This window comes from Geotrypetes seraphini, chromosome 9 (assembly GCF_902459505.1).
Source record: "Geotrypetes seraphini chromosome 9, aGeoSer1.1, whole genome shotgun sequence".
Taxonomy (NCBI): Eukaryota; Metazoa; Chordata; class Amphibia; order Gymnophiona; family Dermophiidae; genus Geotrypetes; species Geotrypetes seraphini.
Window position 1 is genome coordinate 87,202,843 of NC_047092.1, and position 17,322 is coordinate 87,220,164.

Here is a 17,322-nt window from a genome sequence, read left to right on the forward strand (position 1 = left end):
GGTCTTAAACACTCTGGGCCAATCAGTGCCTCAGGCCCCTCCCCTGTGCATCCAAAAGAGTAAAATAAAAGTTCACATTTTTGAGTTTTCACATAAACCTTTGAGTTTGATTTTTTTTTCTACTCGTGTCATTTCACTGATGTGGTATCAAAGTATAATTGAAACATAATCAGGTAATGTTTTAAAACACTGGTTTACAATAGCTGTAAGTTTGGTACAAATATACAACAGTGTCCAAGATTTAAGACAACTGTGACTAATGTGAATGCACATCTCATGTAATGCAAAAAGATACTGCTTTCACCTTTAATTTTGCACTACAGATAGGAAACATTTAAGCTCATAGGTAACAGGGCATACTAACAGATCTCTCAATGGTGTCATGTGCATCTGAAGGGGGCAAATGGAGTGGGAGGGGTTGGAGACAAAGGTCTAGTGAAACATGAGGGAGAGGGCAGGGTATATTATAGACATGTGTTTGGCTACCACAGCTAGCAGGAATCACAAGGAAATGCAGAGGGCAGCATACGGGACTGCAAGATGAAGCTATGTGATCTGGAGGGGCAGCAGCCCCTCCTCCCATGTTGAATGTAGGGAGAGACACCAGCTCTGCTACTGGAGAGCCAGTGGCACACCAAGGGATAAGGAGCAGGCCCAGGACCACACAAGGGCAAAGAAGGAGGTACAGGAGGCTCCCAGGACACACATAAGAATAGGTAGGGCTCACACAACAGAGGTGGGGAATGGAGCCCCAGGATAGAAGCAGGAAGAGTGGAACTGGAAAGGAGCAGGAAACACAAAGGTGGGAAGATATGCAACTGTACTGCTCCAGGACAGATAAAAGTGGTAGGAAGGGGTGGTGGAGTGGCCTAGGATGCATGGAGGGGAAGGAGGAAACATAGGGAGGGTCCACAAGAGAGACCATGAGGGTGTTGGCTTTAGCAGCAGAAGCAGGGAGGTAAGATAGCAGCAGACCGGGGGGAAAGGAAGGAGGAAGGCTTTTTTTTTTTTTTTTGACACGGCAGGGAGGGAAGGAAGTAGGCAGGCAAGCAGGCTGGCTTTGGCCAGGGAGGGAGGGAGAGAGGTAGACAGGCAGGCAAGCTGGCTTCGGGGGTGGGGGTGGGACAAAGTGTGGAAGGCAGTGAGAACATAATAATTGCCATCTCCGGATTAGACCCTGGGTCCATCAAGTCCGGTGATCCGCACACGCAGAGGCCCCGCCAGGTGTACCCTGGCATAGTTTTAGTCCCCATATCACTGTATGCTTCTCAAGGGAGATGTGCATCTAATTTACCCTTACCTGAATCACTCTATGCCACTCTTAAGGAGATGTTTATCTAGTTTACACTTAAATCCTAGAATGGTGGATTCTGCAATTACTTCCTCTGGGAGAGCATTCCAGGTGTCCACCACTCGCTGCATGAAACAGAACTTCCCGATATTTGTCCTGGACCTGTCCCCCCTCAGCTTCAGTCTATGTTCTCTTGTCTGTGTCACACTGGACATTGTAAATATCTGCTTTCCCTGCTCCATTTTGTCGAATCCTTTCAGTATTTTGAAAGTCTCGATCAGATCCCCTCGCAGACATAGGACTGGGGGCACTAAAGACACAGGAAGGAGGCACTGGGGAGCACTAAAGACATGGGAAGGAGGCACTGGGGAGCACTAAGGACACGGGACGGAGGCACTGGGGGCACTAAGGACACGGGACGGCGGCACTGGGGGCACTAAGGATACGGGAGGGAGGCACTGGGGGCACTAAGGACACGGGAGGGAGGCACTGGGGGCACTAAGGACACGGGAAGGAGACACTGGGGGCACTAAGGACACAGGACAGCGGCACTGGGGGCACTAAGGACACGGGAAGGAGGCACTGGGGGCACTAAAGATACGGGATGGAGGCACTGGGGGCACTAAGGACACAGGACAGAGGCACTGGGGGGCACTAAGGACACAGGACAGAGGCACTGGGGGCACTAAGACACAGGACGGAGGCACTGGGGAGCACTATGGACATAGGAAGGAGGCACTTGGGACACTAAGAATACAAGACAGAGGCACTGGAGGCACTAAGGACACAGGATAGAGGCACTGGGGGCACTAAGGACACAGGACAGAGGCACTGGGGGCACTAAGGACACAGGACAGAGGCACTGGGGGCACTAAGGACATGGGAAGGAAACACTGGGGCCACTAAGGACCGTAAAGGAATGTAATCCGCCTAGAAGTCGTGACAAGATTGTGGCGGTATAGAAGAATAAAATTATTATTATTATTATTAAGGACATGGGAAAGAAGGAGGGAGGGAATAGAAAGGGACAATTGTTGGGCCTGAGTGCAAAAAGAAAGAAATGAAAGAAAGGATACACAGACAGAAGGAAACGCAACCAGAGACTCATCACCAGACAGCAAAGGTAGGAAAAATGATTTTATTTTCAATTTAGTGATCAAAACGTGTCAGTTTTGAGAATTTATATCTGCTGTCTATATTTTGCACTATATTTGTCTATTTTTCTATAGTTACTGAGGTGACATTGCGTATTTTAAAGTCATTTGCCTTGACATCTTTGAAAACCCCCCAAATATAAATGATAATTAATGTTTTCTCTGCCTATAGTATGCTTTGTAGTTTTTTAAATTTTATGGTTACCATTAAGAAATTGGGGTTGGGGTGGGGCTAGGGTAGGATTGGGGGTGGCACTGACAATTAATAGATGTCCCCTTTTGATGAAAAAAATAAATGGTCACGTTATGCATGGGTCCAGGACCAAGGGGATGGCAAAGGAAGGCATGCATGAAATGCCCAGGAAAGATTAAAGCAGTGGAGGAAAGAACTGCAGGAAGGGATCTTGGCACACATAGAAAGAGAGGAAGAAGGAAGGGAGGTATATGGGATGGGCGACAAGACAGACCTTGAGGGAAGAAAAGGCTAAAGGGGGGGGGGGGTCACATGATACAGGTCCACCACTTCCTTTGATGTCAGTGGCTGTAGTTATTTGGAGTCCAGTCAGTAGCTATAGTATCTGCAAGACATCACAGATACACATATTAGGAGGGAACTGCAAGAGCAGGGGTGGATTAGTCTGAACAGGAAGAGTGGTAGCTTATCTGAATCCAGGTGCAGCAGGAGGGTCCAGCAAGCTGAGGGCATCGGCAGGATCAGACATTAACCCTGTAAAAACAAAGAATGCTTCGGGTGGCGTCATCATTTCTAAATGTACAGCAAACGTTAACATTCGAAAATGGTGTCTAGTGGCGGGATTTCCGTTAGACGTCCCACAAAACAACCAATAACGGAAGACTTGGACATACATTACATGGGTGTCCAGTTGACCGTGTCCAGGACGTCTAACATTGTCTATATATACATCCAAACCCTCATTTTCGAAAGTTCCAAGATTTTTATTAATATGCCTCCAAAAAAGCTCCAGAGAGTGAACCAATCTCTCAGTCGAAAACCAAATTTCACCCAGGCTGAGGCAGAGATGCTAATGAGGGAGGTTAATGGGCAATATGACTGTCTATTCTCACCTAGAGGGGAAAGTCTTGGTGTCTATACAAAGGGAAGGAGTGGGCTGCAATAGGGGTTTTTGTTCTTAAGTTGTAGACTTGGGGTTCACAGGAGAGAGTGGAGTCAAGTATGACTTCAAGAATTTGGGAGGTGTTGTTAATGTCCAGCATTGCTCCTGGGGGCAGGGTAATGGTAGTGGGGGCTGATTACAAGGAGTTGTGAAACCATAAGACTCGGTGTTAAATTTGAGCTTACTGAGTGTGGCCCAGGCCTGTATCTTGTCAATGCCATTGGGGGTATCACTGGAGCTGCAATTGATAGGGATGAGAAGGAGTATGTCGCCTGCATAAGGCAGAAGACATTCATTGTCGTTGAAGCTGATATGGCCCAAGGAACTCAAATAGGATGAACAGAATTGAAGAGAGAGGCGATTCTTGGGGAACACCGCAGAAAGCTTGCCAGCTTTTGGAGACTATATTAGTTTTCCAGACGAGATAATTCTTGTACTGCAGGAAATCACTGAACCAATTGAGTGCTGCTCCCTCAATACCTATTTCACTTTGTTTAAGAGAAAGTTGTGATTGACAGAGTAAAAGGTCGCAGATATATCAGATGACCTTGAATAGAATAGTAGTGGGCTGAGAACTTAGGAAGCCAGAATTGATTCACAAAGAGCTGCAGTGTGACTCTGGGCAAGTCATTTAACCATTACTGCACATATAAAACTTAGATTGAGAGCCCAGTAGGGACAGAGAAAATACCTGTACGTAATATATAAGCTGCAAAACTAGGAAAAAAAAAAAAAAAAAAGACAGGACAAAACTCTAAAACCTAAACACTGACCCGATATCCACATCTGTTCACAGTGGTTTCTATGACACTTCCTATAAGGAATCAGTACTATATAACTAATTTTGCAGGGTTTATGTCTAAGGAAATGAACGCCAATTGATTTTAGAAGTCAAAGGAAGTTGGACCCAAAGTATATCAATGCTTATTTTTGCCCCATTTAACCCTACTAACATCCTCTCCTCTAGCTCTGAACACAAATATTTACATTAGTCATTCTACCCATACTACCTTGGCCTTAACCATTAGTAATTCAGTCTTTGTGATTACAGTTTATTAACATGGCATTCTCTTTTCTTTCCTTAGCACTATTAGTTCTAAGCACCACAGGTTGATATCTGGTTAATATTTCTTTCCACAAAAATTCAAAATTTCTTATAGACATGCCATACCCATCTTGGATTCTGTAAACTGCACAGCACTCTGGAATAAGGCCTCTCATCATCAACGCTTTCTTCAAACTATCGCGAACAGTTACCCCACATCTGCCTGGAACCTGTGATAGTACAAATATAATGAAAAATCTAGGAAACAAGCATCTTTTAATGTTCAGGAGCATACACAAGCTCTATAAAATTCAACTGGCATACTTTTTTTCAGTGTTATTGACTTCTACATTAGTGGGAGACTATTTTCCTATTTATCAACAACTATTCCATCTAGACCAATTATAATGACTGAACAAAGTGTAGTATAGTCATTACATGGTCCTTTTTCTATGCTGATTTTCAGGCATACAAAACTGTTACTTTTTAGTTTCCAAAACATGGAATGCTAGAAAATTTTTTGAAAAAAAACATTCTCATTCTGATTGCCTGTTCATCAATGAGCACAATAACTCCAAAAAGGACAGAAAGTAACCAAACTGGCACACAGAAAAAAAAATGTGAATATCTCAGATCACCTTGAAAACCAAGAGCCTTAGGTCAGTTTTATCAGATAATAAATCCTCCTAAATATGGTCAAATTTTCTCTAGTAGAAAAAGTTCTAGGCTATGAAATGTTGGCAAAAGCTTTATTCTGAAAGATCTTCCTTCTCCCCTCTGTCCACTCAGATTAAGAAAGGCACAGAAAAACTGAAGCTGCTGGCGAATAATAGCATATTCCTTTCACATCACACACATGCTATAGTAAGCACCTATCTCATTAACACCCCTTATGCCATAAAATATTCATCAATATACCACACTCATAACATTGACTACATAGACTCATGTTGCCTTAGAGAAATGAGAAGGAAAAGGAAGAGATGCACTTTAGGATTTAGCTCATGCCTTTTTCATTAGTATCTCAAGGCAAGTTACACTCAAAGGTACAGTGGGTTATTTTCCTGTCCCCAGAGATTTTACAATTTAAGCTTGTTTCTGAGGCAATGAAGGGTTAAGTGAACTGTCTAGGATCAACAGGAGCAGCACAGATTCGTACCTTGGCTTCCCTAGTTCCCAGTAACTCTTCATTACTAGGTTACTCAGCCACTCCACTTAAAAAAATACTTGGGATAGTAAAGGTTCACGGGGAGGCAAAAAATTCTTACAATCGGCTGGGACAGGAGGAAGGAGGGATTCTTCCTGTCTCAGCCACTGAAGAGAAAGGCGGGATTCTTCCTGTCTCAGCCATCACTTGACCACCAGGTCTCATGGCAGGTCTGGAAGAGGCCTGTAAGAGGTTCAGAAGGGGGGCAGGTCAGCACTGACCCAAATGTAAACCGACCCCTTCCCCCATTTTTTTGGCCCAAAATCTCAGTTTATATTTGCGTATATACAATATGCCCTTCCCTAGCATTTGCAAGTATGAAGGACCTATAATAGTACTTTATAATTTACCTCTCTGTCTTGCCCTTATAAATATGCATCATTTGTGGAAATGATCTGAAGGCAGGAACCCACATCAAACATTCCCTGTGAATGACTTTAATGATGCTCTCTTCTATCAGCATCCTTACCTTTGAATTTACCTACAGAATGTTGTCTAGTTAGGGCCTGCTGGATAGCAGCGAATGGCCTCCAGATTGTGGCCAATTCACATTGGACTAGCAACAACCTGCTACATTGACTCTGACACATATGTGTACACTGCCTTTCCTCAATGCAGTGCTACAGACTTTGTTGCCAATATGTACATGTAGGTCTAAAACCAGAGCTCTATCAAATGCAAAGAAAATACTCCTAGCTATCTGATTGATTCAAAAGGGTTATTTATCATACATTGATGCACATGACTACTCCTTTCTACACTCACACACACTGAACTCTGATACAGCTCTCTGCTGTGATGGAACTGGTGTCCTAGATAAGATGCATCACCTAGCTGTGAAGGTCAGTACCACATATAGCCTACTGATAACTTTTTTTTCTTTAAGATAAGGTGTCACATTCTAAATGTTTGACATAATATCAAGCAAGTGGATCTTTGCCTGGAATAGGGTTCCTGAGGATGTGTTCTATCAAGCAAGAATGCTGGAAGAACAGATCTTTAGAATGTTGTATAGGCAGTCACACATAGGAAGCTATGACATAAATAATAGTCATTGGTGACAAACCAACCACTTTCCTACAGCTAAACCCCCAAATCCAAACTATAAACTATAGAACTGTCATCTCCAGATCAGACCTACGGTCCCTCGAGTCCGGTGATCCGCACACGCGGAGGCCCAGTCAGGTGTACACCTGGGGTAATTTTAGTCACCCATATCCCTCTATGCCTCTCGTAAGGAGATGTGCATCTAATTTGCTTTTAAATCCTAGAACGGTGGATTCCGCAATAACCACCTCTGGAAGAGCATTCCAGGTGTCCACCACTTGTTGCGTGAAGCAGAACTTCCTGATATTTGTCCTGGACTTGTCCCCCCTTAGCTTCAGTCCATGTCCTCTTGTCCGTGTCTCGTTAGATATTGTAAATAAATTTTTTTTCCTGCTCTATTTTGTCGATTCCTTTCAGTATTTTGAAAGTCTCAATCATATCCCCTCGCAGTCTCCTCTTCTCAAGGGAGAACAGTCCCAGTCTCTTAAGTCGTTCCTCGTATTCCAAGTTCTCCATACCATTTATTAGCTTCGTTGCTCGTCTCTGCACCCTCTTCAGCAGTTTTATATCCTTCTTTAGGTTGGGAGACCAATGTTGTACACAGTATTCCAAGTGTTGTCTGACCATTGCCCTATAAAGCGCCATTATAACTCTCTCCGATCTACTCGTGATTCCTTTCTTTATCATGCCTAACATTCTATTTGCTTTTTTTGCCGCCGCCGCACATTGTGCCAACGGTTTCAGGGTCCTATCTATCGGCACACCCAGGTCCTTTTCTTGTTCGCTCTTACCCAGAGTTGCACCTGACATTCTATACTCGTGTTCCTTGTTCTTACTGCCTAAATGCATTACTTTGCACTTTTCCACATTAAACTTCATCTGCCATTTCTCCGCCCATTTATCTAACTGACACAAGTCACTCTGGAGTTCCTCGCTATCCTTCTGCGATCTGATTGCCCGGCATAGCTTTGTGTCGTCTGCAAACTTGATGATCTCATTTTGAACAATTAGGATATTGTATGGAGTAGAAGATTAGTACAGAATGTCACATCACTGAAAATTATCACTAATTACTCTCATTGACTGCTTCTCCCCCCTCCCTCCCCCTCCCCCCCAAGTCAGCTGAAGGACCTAAAAAAACAAACCAACCATGAGAGCTATGTTGCCTGACACCACCATCAATACAGTCTGTACTAAAAAAGAATAGATCCCGAAAGAAGGTGGTTGAAAAGTGAGGTGAAGGAAGCTATTAGAGCAAAAAGAAAATCCTTCAGAATATGGAAGAAGGCTCTGACTAAAAATAATAGGAAATGGCATAAGGAATGGCAAGTCAAATGCAAAACACTGATAAAGAAGGCAGATTCTTGTACAATGCCATCCTTTTAGTCAAAAAGCTGATTTTGACACACTGGGTTTCAGAAGATGCTCTACCGGAGGCCCAATGGAAGAGTAAGTTTCAAGTTTATTCATGGCTTGATATACCGACCATCACATGTATCTGGGTAGTTTACAATATTACAAATTAAAAAGTTTTAATATAAATACTTAAAATAAAATAATATGGGGGTAAACCTAAAAACTATGACAATTGAGACTGATTAGAAACGAGAGGATTTTTGGGGGGATAGGAAACTATTAATTACAATGATATATAAAAGTAAAAGAGAGGGTAGAAAGAGGGGAAGTAACGAGAGGAAGATAGGGATATCACTTCTTAAAAGCGGTTTTTTTTTCTCTCTCACTTGTTTCCTACTTATTGGTAGGCATCTTTAAAGAGAAAGGTTTTAAGATTTGTTTTAAATTTGGTTAGGGAATTTTCATTGCGAAGATGGAATGGCATTGTGTTCCAGACTTCAGGAACTCAATTTGAGATTGGGGTTTATACTTTGTTCTCTCATCTGTCTACACAGCATTATATTACCCTGTGGGAGCGTTTACGAGACCTGGAGACGTGAATGGACCTTGGCATGCCTGTTTTCCCCTTGTCTAACTCTAATGATTTCTTTAAATGTTTTCCTCGCTTTGTGGGTACCTCAGGTTGGATAGGGGGGAGGATTGGGGTGTTTAGGGGATGTATGGGTTGCGTGTCAGTGTGTGAGTTGTGGTGGATGGTGTGTCTGTGTATGAGAGTGCTGGGTGTGTGTGCTGTGTGTTTGTGGGTTTAATTAAAATGGTAGCTGGTGGCCGGGATTGTTTCTCATGTTGGCACTGTTTCTCTGCTGTCCCTGTGATATGTTGACGGCCATCGGACGAGATCAGTCTCCTAACTGGTTTTGGACTGCTGTTGGGGACCTTTTGATTTTGATTGCCTTTGCTGTACATGATTGTTTCTGTGTTTTTCTTTGCCTTGTTTTGTGCTCTCTGTGCCCCTTTCCACTTTTAATAAACATATGTAAAAAAAAAAAAAAAAAAGGAAGGCAAAGAAATTACTTTGAAAAGAAGATTGTGTTGAAGGCCAAAATACATAGTAAAACCTTTTTTTAGGTATATTATAAGCAAGAAGCCAGTACAAGAATCAGTTAGACCAGTGTTCTTCAACCGCCAGTCCGTGGACTGGTGCCGGTCCGCAAAAATTTTCTGCTGGTCCACAGGGCCGGCACGTCCATCGGGCCCAAGGCAGCGTTCCTCAGCCACTGGTCCATGGTGCAATCAATGCAGCGTCTTCGGGATGGCTCCCTGAGTGCTGAGGTGCACAAAGCCGTGGGAAAAGGCTCCTACGCGTGTCCTGCACCTGAACCAGAAGCCTTCTCTCTGACATCACGTCAGAGGGAAGACTTCCAGATGAAGCGAGGAGCTGCTGCCCACAGCTTTGTGCACTGCAGCACTCGTGAAGCAGGCCCGAAGATGCCGAATTGATCGCACCGTGGAGCGGCACAAAGATAACACCAGGGGGCAGGCTAGAAGGCAAGACACATGGAGGGAGAGAGACAACAATAGTAGGGGAAATGTTTTTATTTAGTGATTGATTTGTCTGTTCAGGAAGAAATGCATTTGTTTCTTTTCCTCTGGGGTTGTATTGCTTGCAGAGTCTTGCATCTTAGGGTTTGTTTGTAAATATTAGTACTTTTAGTTTTTGGTCCTGCATTTGCATGGGGTTATCTGTTTTCTGGTAAGAATGAATGTTGAAAAGCATACAGTGTGCTTTGTGTATTTTAATTTTGTGGTTAAACATTATGTGTTGTTAATACAATTATATTATGTGTATATATGAAAAAATGAATGGAAAAAATGGGTGTTACAATTAGTACTATTATGGGGGGTGGGATCTGGTGTGGAGATTGTGTGGAGATAAGCACGACCTAGCCCAGTGATCTTCAACTGCCGGTCCACAAAATAATTATTTTATTTCTGCCGGTCCATAGGTGTCAAAAGGTTGAAGAACACTGAGTTGGACCATTAAATGACCGAGGTGTAAAAGGGACACTCAGGAAGACAAGGTCATAGAGATATTAAATTAATTCTTTGCTTTCACCAGTGCCAGAAATGATATTCACTGCTGATGAGTCAGAGAAACTGAAAGAAATCTCTCAAAGATGTAATGGGCAATTTGACAAATTGAAGAGTAGTAAATTGCCTGAACTGGATGGTTATACACCCTGACTATTGATAGAATTGAACAAATGAACTTGCAGAGTTACTGTTAGTATTATGCAATTTATTGTTAAAATCCAGCATGGTACCAGAAGATTGGAGGGTGGCCAATGTAATACCAATTTTTAAACAGGGTTCCAGAGATGATCTCTGCGGCGTTTTGAGCAGAGCAGCCAGATCGGAGAGGAGAGGCAGAGGGGAGACAGCCTGATCAGCAGGAGAGGCAGAGGGGAGAAAGCCTGATCGGGAGGAGAGGCAGAGGGGCGAAAGCCAGATCGGGGTCGAGGCAAGAGGAAGCTCCGCCCACCCCACCGCGTCAGAGGTCGCATCGGCACCCGGGCTCCCCTTTAAGAGCAGGGAGCCGGACCATGAGGCAGATCTCGGCGGCGTTCTGAGCAGAACAGCCAGATCGGAGAGGAGAGGCAGAGGGGAGACAGCCTGATCAGCAGGAGAGGCAGAGGGGAGAAAGCCTGATTGAGAGGAGAGGCAGAGGGGCGGAAGCAAGATCGGGGTCGAGGCGAGAGGAAGCTCCGCCCACCCCCACCGCGTCAGAGGAGGTCGCATCGGTGCCCGGGCTCCCCTTTAAGAGCAGGGAGTCAACGGTGCGCAGCTGTTCGGCGAGCGGCGAAGGCGAGCGGCAAAGAGCGCCTTTGCGAAGGAGCCTAAAGAAGGAGCCAGGAGACCAGGCCGCCCAGCAGACACACCTAGAGCGTAAGCCACAAGCACTTTCTTCTTTTCTTCTCTTATTCCTTCTTTTTCTTCTCTACTCTTTCAGCTAACTGCACAGCAGGGACCACCTTCACACACCTCACACCAGGAGGCAACTAAGAGAAAGAGAGATGGAGGAAGAAGGAAGCCAGAGGTGCTTCCCAGTGTACTGCACGGAGTGCCATATGCACGACTACCTCCCCTCGGGAAGGCAGGCGTACATATGCTGTCGGTGTCAGGAGCTGGAACGTCTGAAGAAGGAGGTCGGTAGGACAGGGTCGAGGAGCTGGAGGGACTCCGCATCTCAGAAGAACCGTGCTAGGCAGCTGAGGACCCCTCAAGAGAGAGCCACATCGAGGATCAAGTGAGGGAGCTCGAGAGATTCATCGAGGAGGCCTACAGGAGGGTAGAGGAACAGGAACACCAGCAACGCAGACAGGTACCAGCAGCGGAGGACAGGAGCCACCAGACACCAGGGGAGAAGGACCTTATGAAACCATCGAGCAACCAGAGGAGGCGAAGATTCATCAGAACCCTGAGGGAGCAGTATCGAACCCAACTAAGGATACAGACTTGAGACCTAAGAGGAAGCTGAGGAAGGGGAAATCTGCAATCGTAGTGGGAGACTCAATCCTGAGAGAAGTGGACAGTCACGTAGCAGGAGGGAGAGAGGACCGGCTGGTGACATGTCTCCCAGGGGCAAAAACAAGAATCGAGAGGATCCTGGAAGGAGCTGAGACAGAAGAGACAGCAGTGATAATCCACGTGGGAACAAATGATGTCAACAGAAGGAATTACAGCAGGTCTACACTAACTGAGCAATTCGAGATCCTGGGGAAGAAACTGAAGCTGAGGACACAGAAGGTAGCATTCTCGGAGATCCTGCCAGTACCGAGGGCAGACGTGAAGAGGCAGACCGAACTACAAGCAGTAAACGCATGGCTGAGGAGATGGTGTGAGGAGGAAGGCTTCCACTTCGTGAAGAACTGAACAACTTTTTGGGGAAAGATCAAGCTCTACAGGAGGGACGGACTACACCTGAGCACGGCGGGAACAAGATTGCTGGCGAACAATGTCAAGAGAGTAATAGAGAAGGCTTTAAACTGAGAATGAGGGGAAAGCCGACAGTAGACCAGATGTCGACGTTTCAGACAAAAGTATCCAACGAAGATACTGAGTGGGAAAACTGCCAGGAGGAAACAAATGACAAACTGCAGGGGTCCAAGGGTCATGTGGAAATAGAGACCAAAGAGAAGAGCGAACAGCAAGAGATAGAGGAACAGGTGGAAATGGGGAAACAGGCTGAGGACAAAGAAGATGCGCCACAGGAGGAGGAAGAACAAAACGAAATTCAGGGGCTGGCAGCCCGCGAGAGGGACGGCAAGAGGAACAACCCACAAGGTAGAACAGCAGGGAAGAGGAAAAATCAGGACTTAAACTGCTTACACGCAAATGCGAGGAGCCTAAGGACCAAAATGGGAGAACTGGAAGTCACAGCCAAAAATGATGACCTAGACATTATTGGAATCGCAGAAACATGGTGGACCGAGGACAAGTGGGACGTAGTACTGCCAGGGTACAAACTTTATAGGAGGACCTACAAGAAGGGTGGAGGTATAGCACTGTATATAAAGGACACCATTCACTCGACCAGAATGGATACGGCAGCGAGGGTGGTAGAACTAGAATCCTTGCGGGTTAAGTTACCAGGAAGAAATGGAGCTGACATAAAAGTAGGACTGTACTATCGCCCACCTAGACAAACAGAAGCAACCGACAAAAAACTAGAAGCAGAATTGAGGCGAGAATGCAATAGCGGAAGTGTGATTGTGATGTGGGATTTTAACCACCCCGGGATAGACTGGAGCACTGGAAGCTCAAGCTGTGTGAGGGAAACAGAATTCCTGGAGATGGTGAGAGATTGCTTCATGGAGCAGCTTGTCAAAGAATCAATGCGAGTAGATGCCACCCTCGACCTAATCCTCAATGGGCTAGGGGGACCTGCAAAGGAAGTGGCAGTAGTAGGACCAGTAGGAAACAGCGATCACAGCATGATCCGGTACAAATTAGAAGTGGGAACATCCAAGATGAAGAGAACCACAGCGACAACACTAAATTTCAAGAAAGGGAACTATGAAGCTATGAGAACAAGGGTGAGAAAGAAGCTCAAAAACTGCCCAAAACAGATGGAGACAGTAGAGAAAGCCTGGTCCCTATTCAGGGACACGGTGCTAGAAGCACAAAACCTATGCATCCCCAGGTTTAGGAAAGGGTGCAAAAAAACTCGATCAAAAGACCCGGTATGGATAACAAATGAAGTGAAGAAGGCGATAGGTGACAAGAAAAAATCGTTCCAAAAATGGAAAAAGGACCAAACCGAGGAAAACTGGAAGGAACACAAACAACACCAGAAAGACTGTCACCGAGTGGTTAGGAAGGCAAAAAGAGAGTATGAAGAAAGGCTGGCCGGGGAAGCAAGGAACTTCAAAACGTTCTTCAGATATGTCAAAGGGAAGCAACCGGCGAGGGAGGAAGTAGGACCGTTGGATGATGGAGACAGAAAGGGAGTGGTAAAGGAGGAAAAAGAGGTAGCCGATAGGTTAAACGAGTTCTTCTCGTCAGTCTTCACGAGCGAGGATACATCCAATGTACCAGAACCCGAAGAGGTCATAAGTGGGGATCAAGAAGAAAAACTGGCGCATATTGAGATAAAGAACAATCTTAACTAAATGTACGTTGTAGATAGTTAAAGTAGGGGTTCATTCACACAAAAAATCACAAAAACAGGACAGTTGACAAAATCATAAATAAACGGAGAAAAATAAACCTCAATTGTGGGTCGCCAGGACTACACAAGTACCAAAGCTCACCACCTCATCACGGGTTTATAAAAAAACTCCGTACAGTTATAAATTACTTTCATGGCATATTGAGATAAGCCATGAGGATGTCCTCCAACAGATAGATAGACTGAAAAGCGACAAATCACCGGGCCCAGACGGAATCCACCCAAGGGTCCTAAAAGAGCTAAGAAACAAAATAGCGGAAACACTACGACAAATTTGTAACCTGTCTTTGACAACTGGGGAGATCCCGGAGGACTGGAAAATAGCAAACGTCACACCTATCTTTAAAAAGGGATCGAGAGATGACCCTGGGAACTACAGGCCAATAAGCTTGACTTCTGTTCCGGGCAAGATGATGGAAGCACTGATTAAGGACAGCATCTGTAAACACATAGAATCAAACGGACAACTGAAAGCGAGCCAGCATGGCTTCTGCAAGGGAAGATCGTGCCTGACGAACTTACTGCACTTCTTTGAAGGAATAACCAGCCAGATGGACAAAGGGGAACCCATAGACATCATTTACCTCGACTTCCAAAAGGCCTTCGATAAAGTACCCCATGAGCGGCTACTTAGGAAGCTGTGGAACCACGGGGTGGAAGGGGACATATACAGATGGATTAAGCACTGGTTGGCAGGCAGAAAACAAAGGGTTGGGGTGAAGGGCCAATACTCGAACTGACGGAGGGTCACGAGCGGTATTCCACAGGGGTCGGTGCTCGGACCGCTGCTGTTTAATGTATTTATAAATGACCTAGAATCAGGGACGAAGTGTGAAGTTATAAAGTTTGCGGATGACACCAAACTCTGCAGCAGGGTTAGAACGCGGAGGAATGCAAAGACCTACAAAAGGACCTAAGCAAACTAGAAGAGTGGGCAAATAAATGACAAATGCGATTTAATATAGAGAAATGCAAGGTCATGCATATTGGGAGAAAGAACCCAAGGTTCAGCTACAAAATGGGAGGTTCAGTGCTGGGGGACGGTAATCTTGAAAAGGACTTGGGTGTGCTGGTGGACACAACAATGAAGCCAACGGCACAATGCGCAGCAGCCTCCAAGAAAGCAAATAGAATGTTGGGAATTATTAAGAAGGGCATTACAACCAGGACGAAGGAAGTCATCATGCCGCTGTATCGTGCAATGGTGCGCCCGCACCTGGAGTACTGTGTCCAGTATTGGTCACTGTATCTCAAGAAGGACATGGCGATACTTGAAAGGGTCCAGAGAAGAGCGATGAAAATGATAAAAGGTATGGAAAACCTTTCATACGCAGACAGGTTAAAAAGGCTGGGGTTCTTCTTCCTGTAAAAGCGGAAACTCAGAGGAGACATGATAGAGACTTTCAAGATCATGAAAGGCATCGAGAAGGTGGAAAGGGACAGATTCTTCAGACTATCGGGAACCACAAGTACAAGGGGCCACTCTTTGAAACTGAAGGGGGACTGGTTTAGAACCAATGCCAGGAAGTTCTTTTTCACACAGAGGGTGGTGGACACCTGGAATGCGCTGCCAGAGGTTGTGATAGGACAGAGCACACTACGGGGCTTTAAAGAAGGATTGGATAAATTCCTGACAGATAAAAGAAGTGAGGGATACAGATAAGGGTAGAGATAGGATATAGAAAGGGTATCAAGGTGAATTTTAAGGGATCACATACAGGACATGGACCTGATGGGCCGCCGCGAGTGTGGACTGCTGTGCGCGATGGACCACCGGTCTGACCCAGCAGAGGTGACTTCTTATGTTCTTATGATCTGGGAAAAGGAGATTATGTACTTACCCTGGTAAGCACTTTTCCAGTAGATAGGTGAGACATTCTAAACCATAGCTAGTTTTAAGAAAGGTTTGGACAAGTTCCTGGAGGAAAAGTCCATAGTCTGTTATTGACAAAGACAGGGGGGGGGAGCCACTGCTTGCCCTGGATTGGTAGTATGGAATATTGCTACTCCTTGGGTTTTGGTAAGGTACTAGTGACCTGGATTGGCCACCATGAGAACAGGCTACTGGGCTTGATGGACCACTGGTTTGACCCAGTAAGGCTATTCTTATGTTCTTATAGGGTTATTTCCCACTACTCACATGGTCTGCGGAAGAAATCCACTTCATGTTTTTCATTCTGCCTCATGTACTTCACAAGCTAGTTTAGCGCCCTCCAGCAGTCTTTTCTTCTGTATGTAGTTGTAGAAAAAAATAAGTACTTAGATGTGAACAAAATCACTCTCACAGTTGTCTGAAGCTGAAGAAATGTACTGCAGTGCTGCATGTTTGGAAGGATTTACATGCTGTAGCTTCCAACAGACACTAGAGTCTTTCCCTCTGTCGATTTAAAGCTAAAAAAGTACAAAGCACTGCTGCCAAGCTGCATATACTGCCAGTTTAGAAGGAGGTTATAAACATTAACAGTCCTTACAAAAAGGCCAATGAGGGCGCACTGAGCAACCAGTTGTCCAGATATGGGTGAACTTGCAACTTCATCCTCCTCCAATGGGCTAACCCAACTACCAGCACAGTAGTGAAAGTCCGGGTGCTGTCGCTGGACCACATAGCAAAACTGAAACCTCAGAAAGTAATGGGAAGCTGGAAAAAAATGGGAATCTGTAAATAAGCCTCTGTAAAATCCAGGGAGGCTAGAAACTCCCCTAGAGCCACTACTGCAAAGACCAATTTCACGGTCTCCATCTGGAACCGAGTAAGCTTGAGAGCCACCTGCAGATAGTTTATATCCAGAAGATGCCTGCAAGCTACTGAGGCATTCTTTAGTATGATCAAATATAGAGAGTATCTGCCGGAGCCCAAAAGGGCATTTGGTACCGGTTCTATCGCTCAAATATCCAGGAAGCTCTGAACAATAGCCTGGACTATTGCGCACTGCATCTGGTCTCCTGGCAGGAGAAGCCAAAAACCAATCTAGCAGGGGTTGGGCAAATTCCAGCTTGTATCCTGACCGAAGAAATCCAAGACCCACTGGAGTGCTGCAATGTGCATCCAGGCCTGCAAACGCTCCAAGATACGACCCCCCTTTCCGCAGAGGGGTCCCTCAGCTCTCTGGCACTTTTTTTTTCAAGGCAGGTTGGGCAGAGGAAGGCTGAGAGCACCTGTAGTTCACAAACATACCCCTGGAACCCTGAAAGGATCTCCGCAACAAGGAAGGAGAATGTAGTCTGTAGGCACAAAAAATTCATCGGAAGCCCCAAAAAGGGGGCGCTATACCATCCAGCAGCACCTGCGGACGACGATCCATCACCGAAGTTATGAAGGCATCCAGCCAATTGCCCAACAGCAACTGCCCCTTGA

General features: G+C 45.3%; 1 protein-coding gene across 6 annotated transcripts in view; it reads right to left on the minus strand.

The window, feature by feature from the left end:
• Positions 1 to 17,322, minus strand: part of BRAF (B-Raf proto-oncogene, serine/threonine kinase) — a 1,024,017-nt gene that overhangs the window by 829,840 nt on the left and 176,855 nt on the right. For all 6 annotated transcript variants that reach the window (XM_033958817.1, XM_033958818.1, XM_033958821.1 and 3 more), the window contains one exon: positions 4,753 to 4,856. In XM_033958817.1, the coding sequence (XP_033814708.1) occupies positions 4,753 to 4,856 (104 nt within the window). The remainder of the gene's footprint in view (positions 1 to 4,752; positions 4,857 to 17,322) is intronic.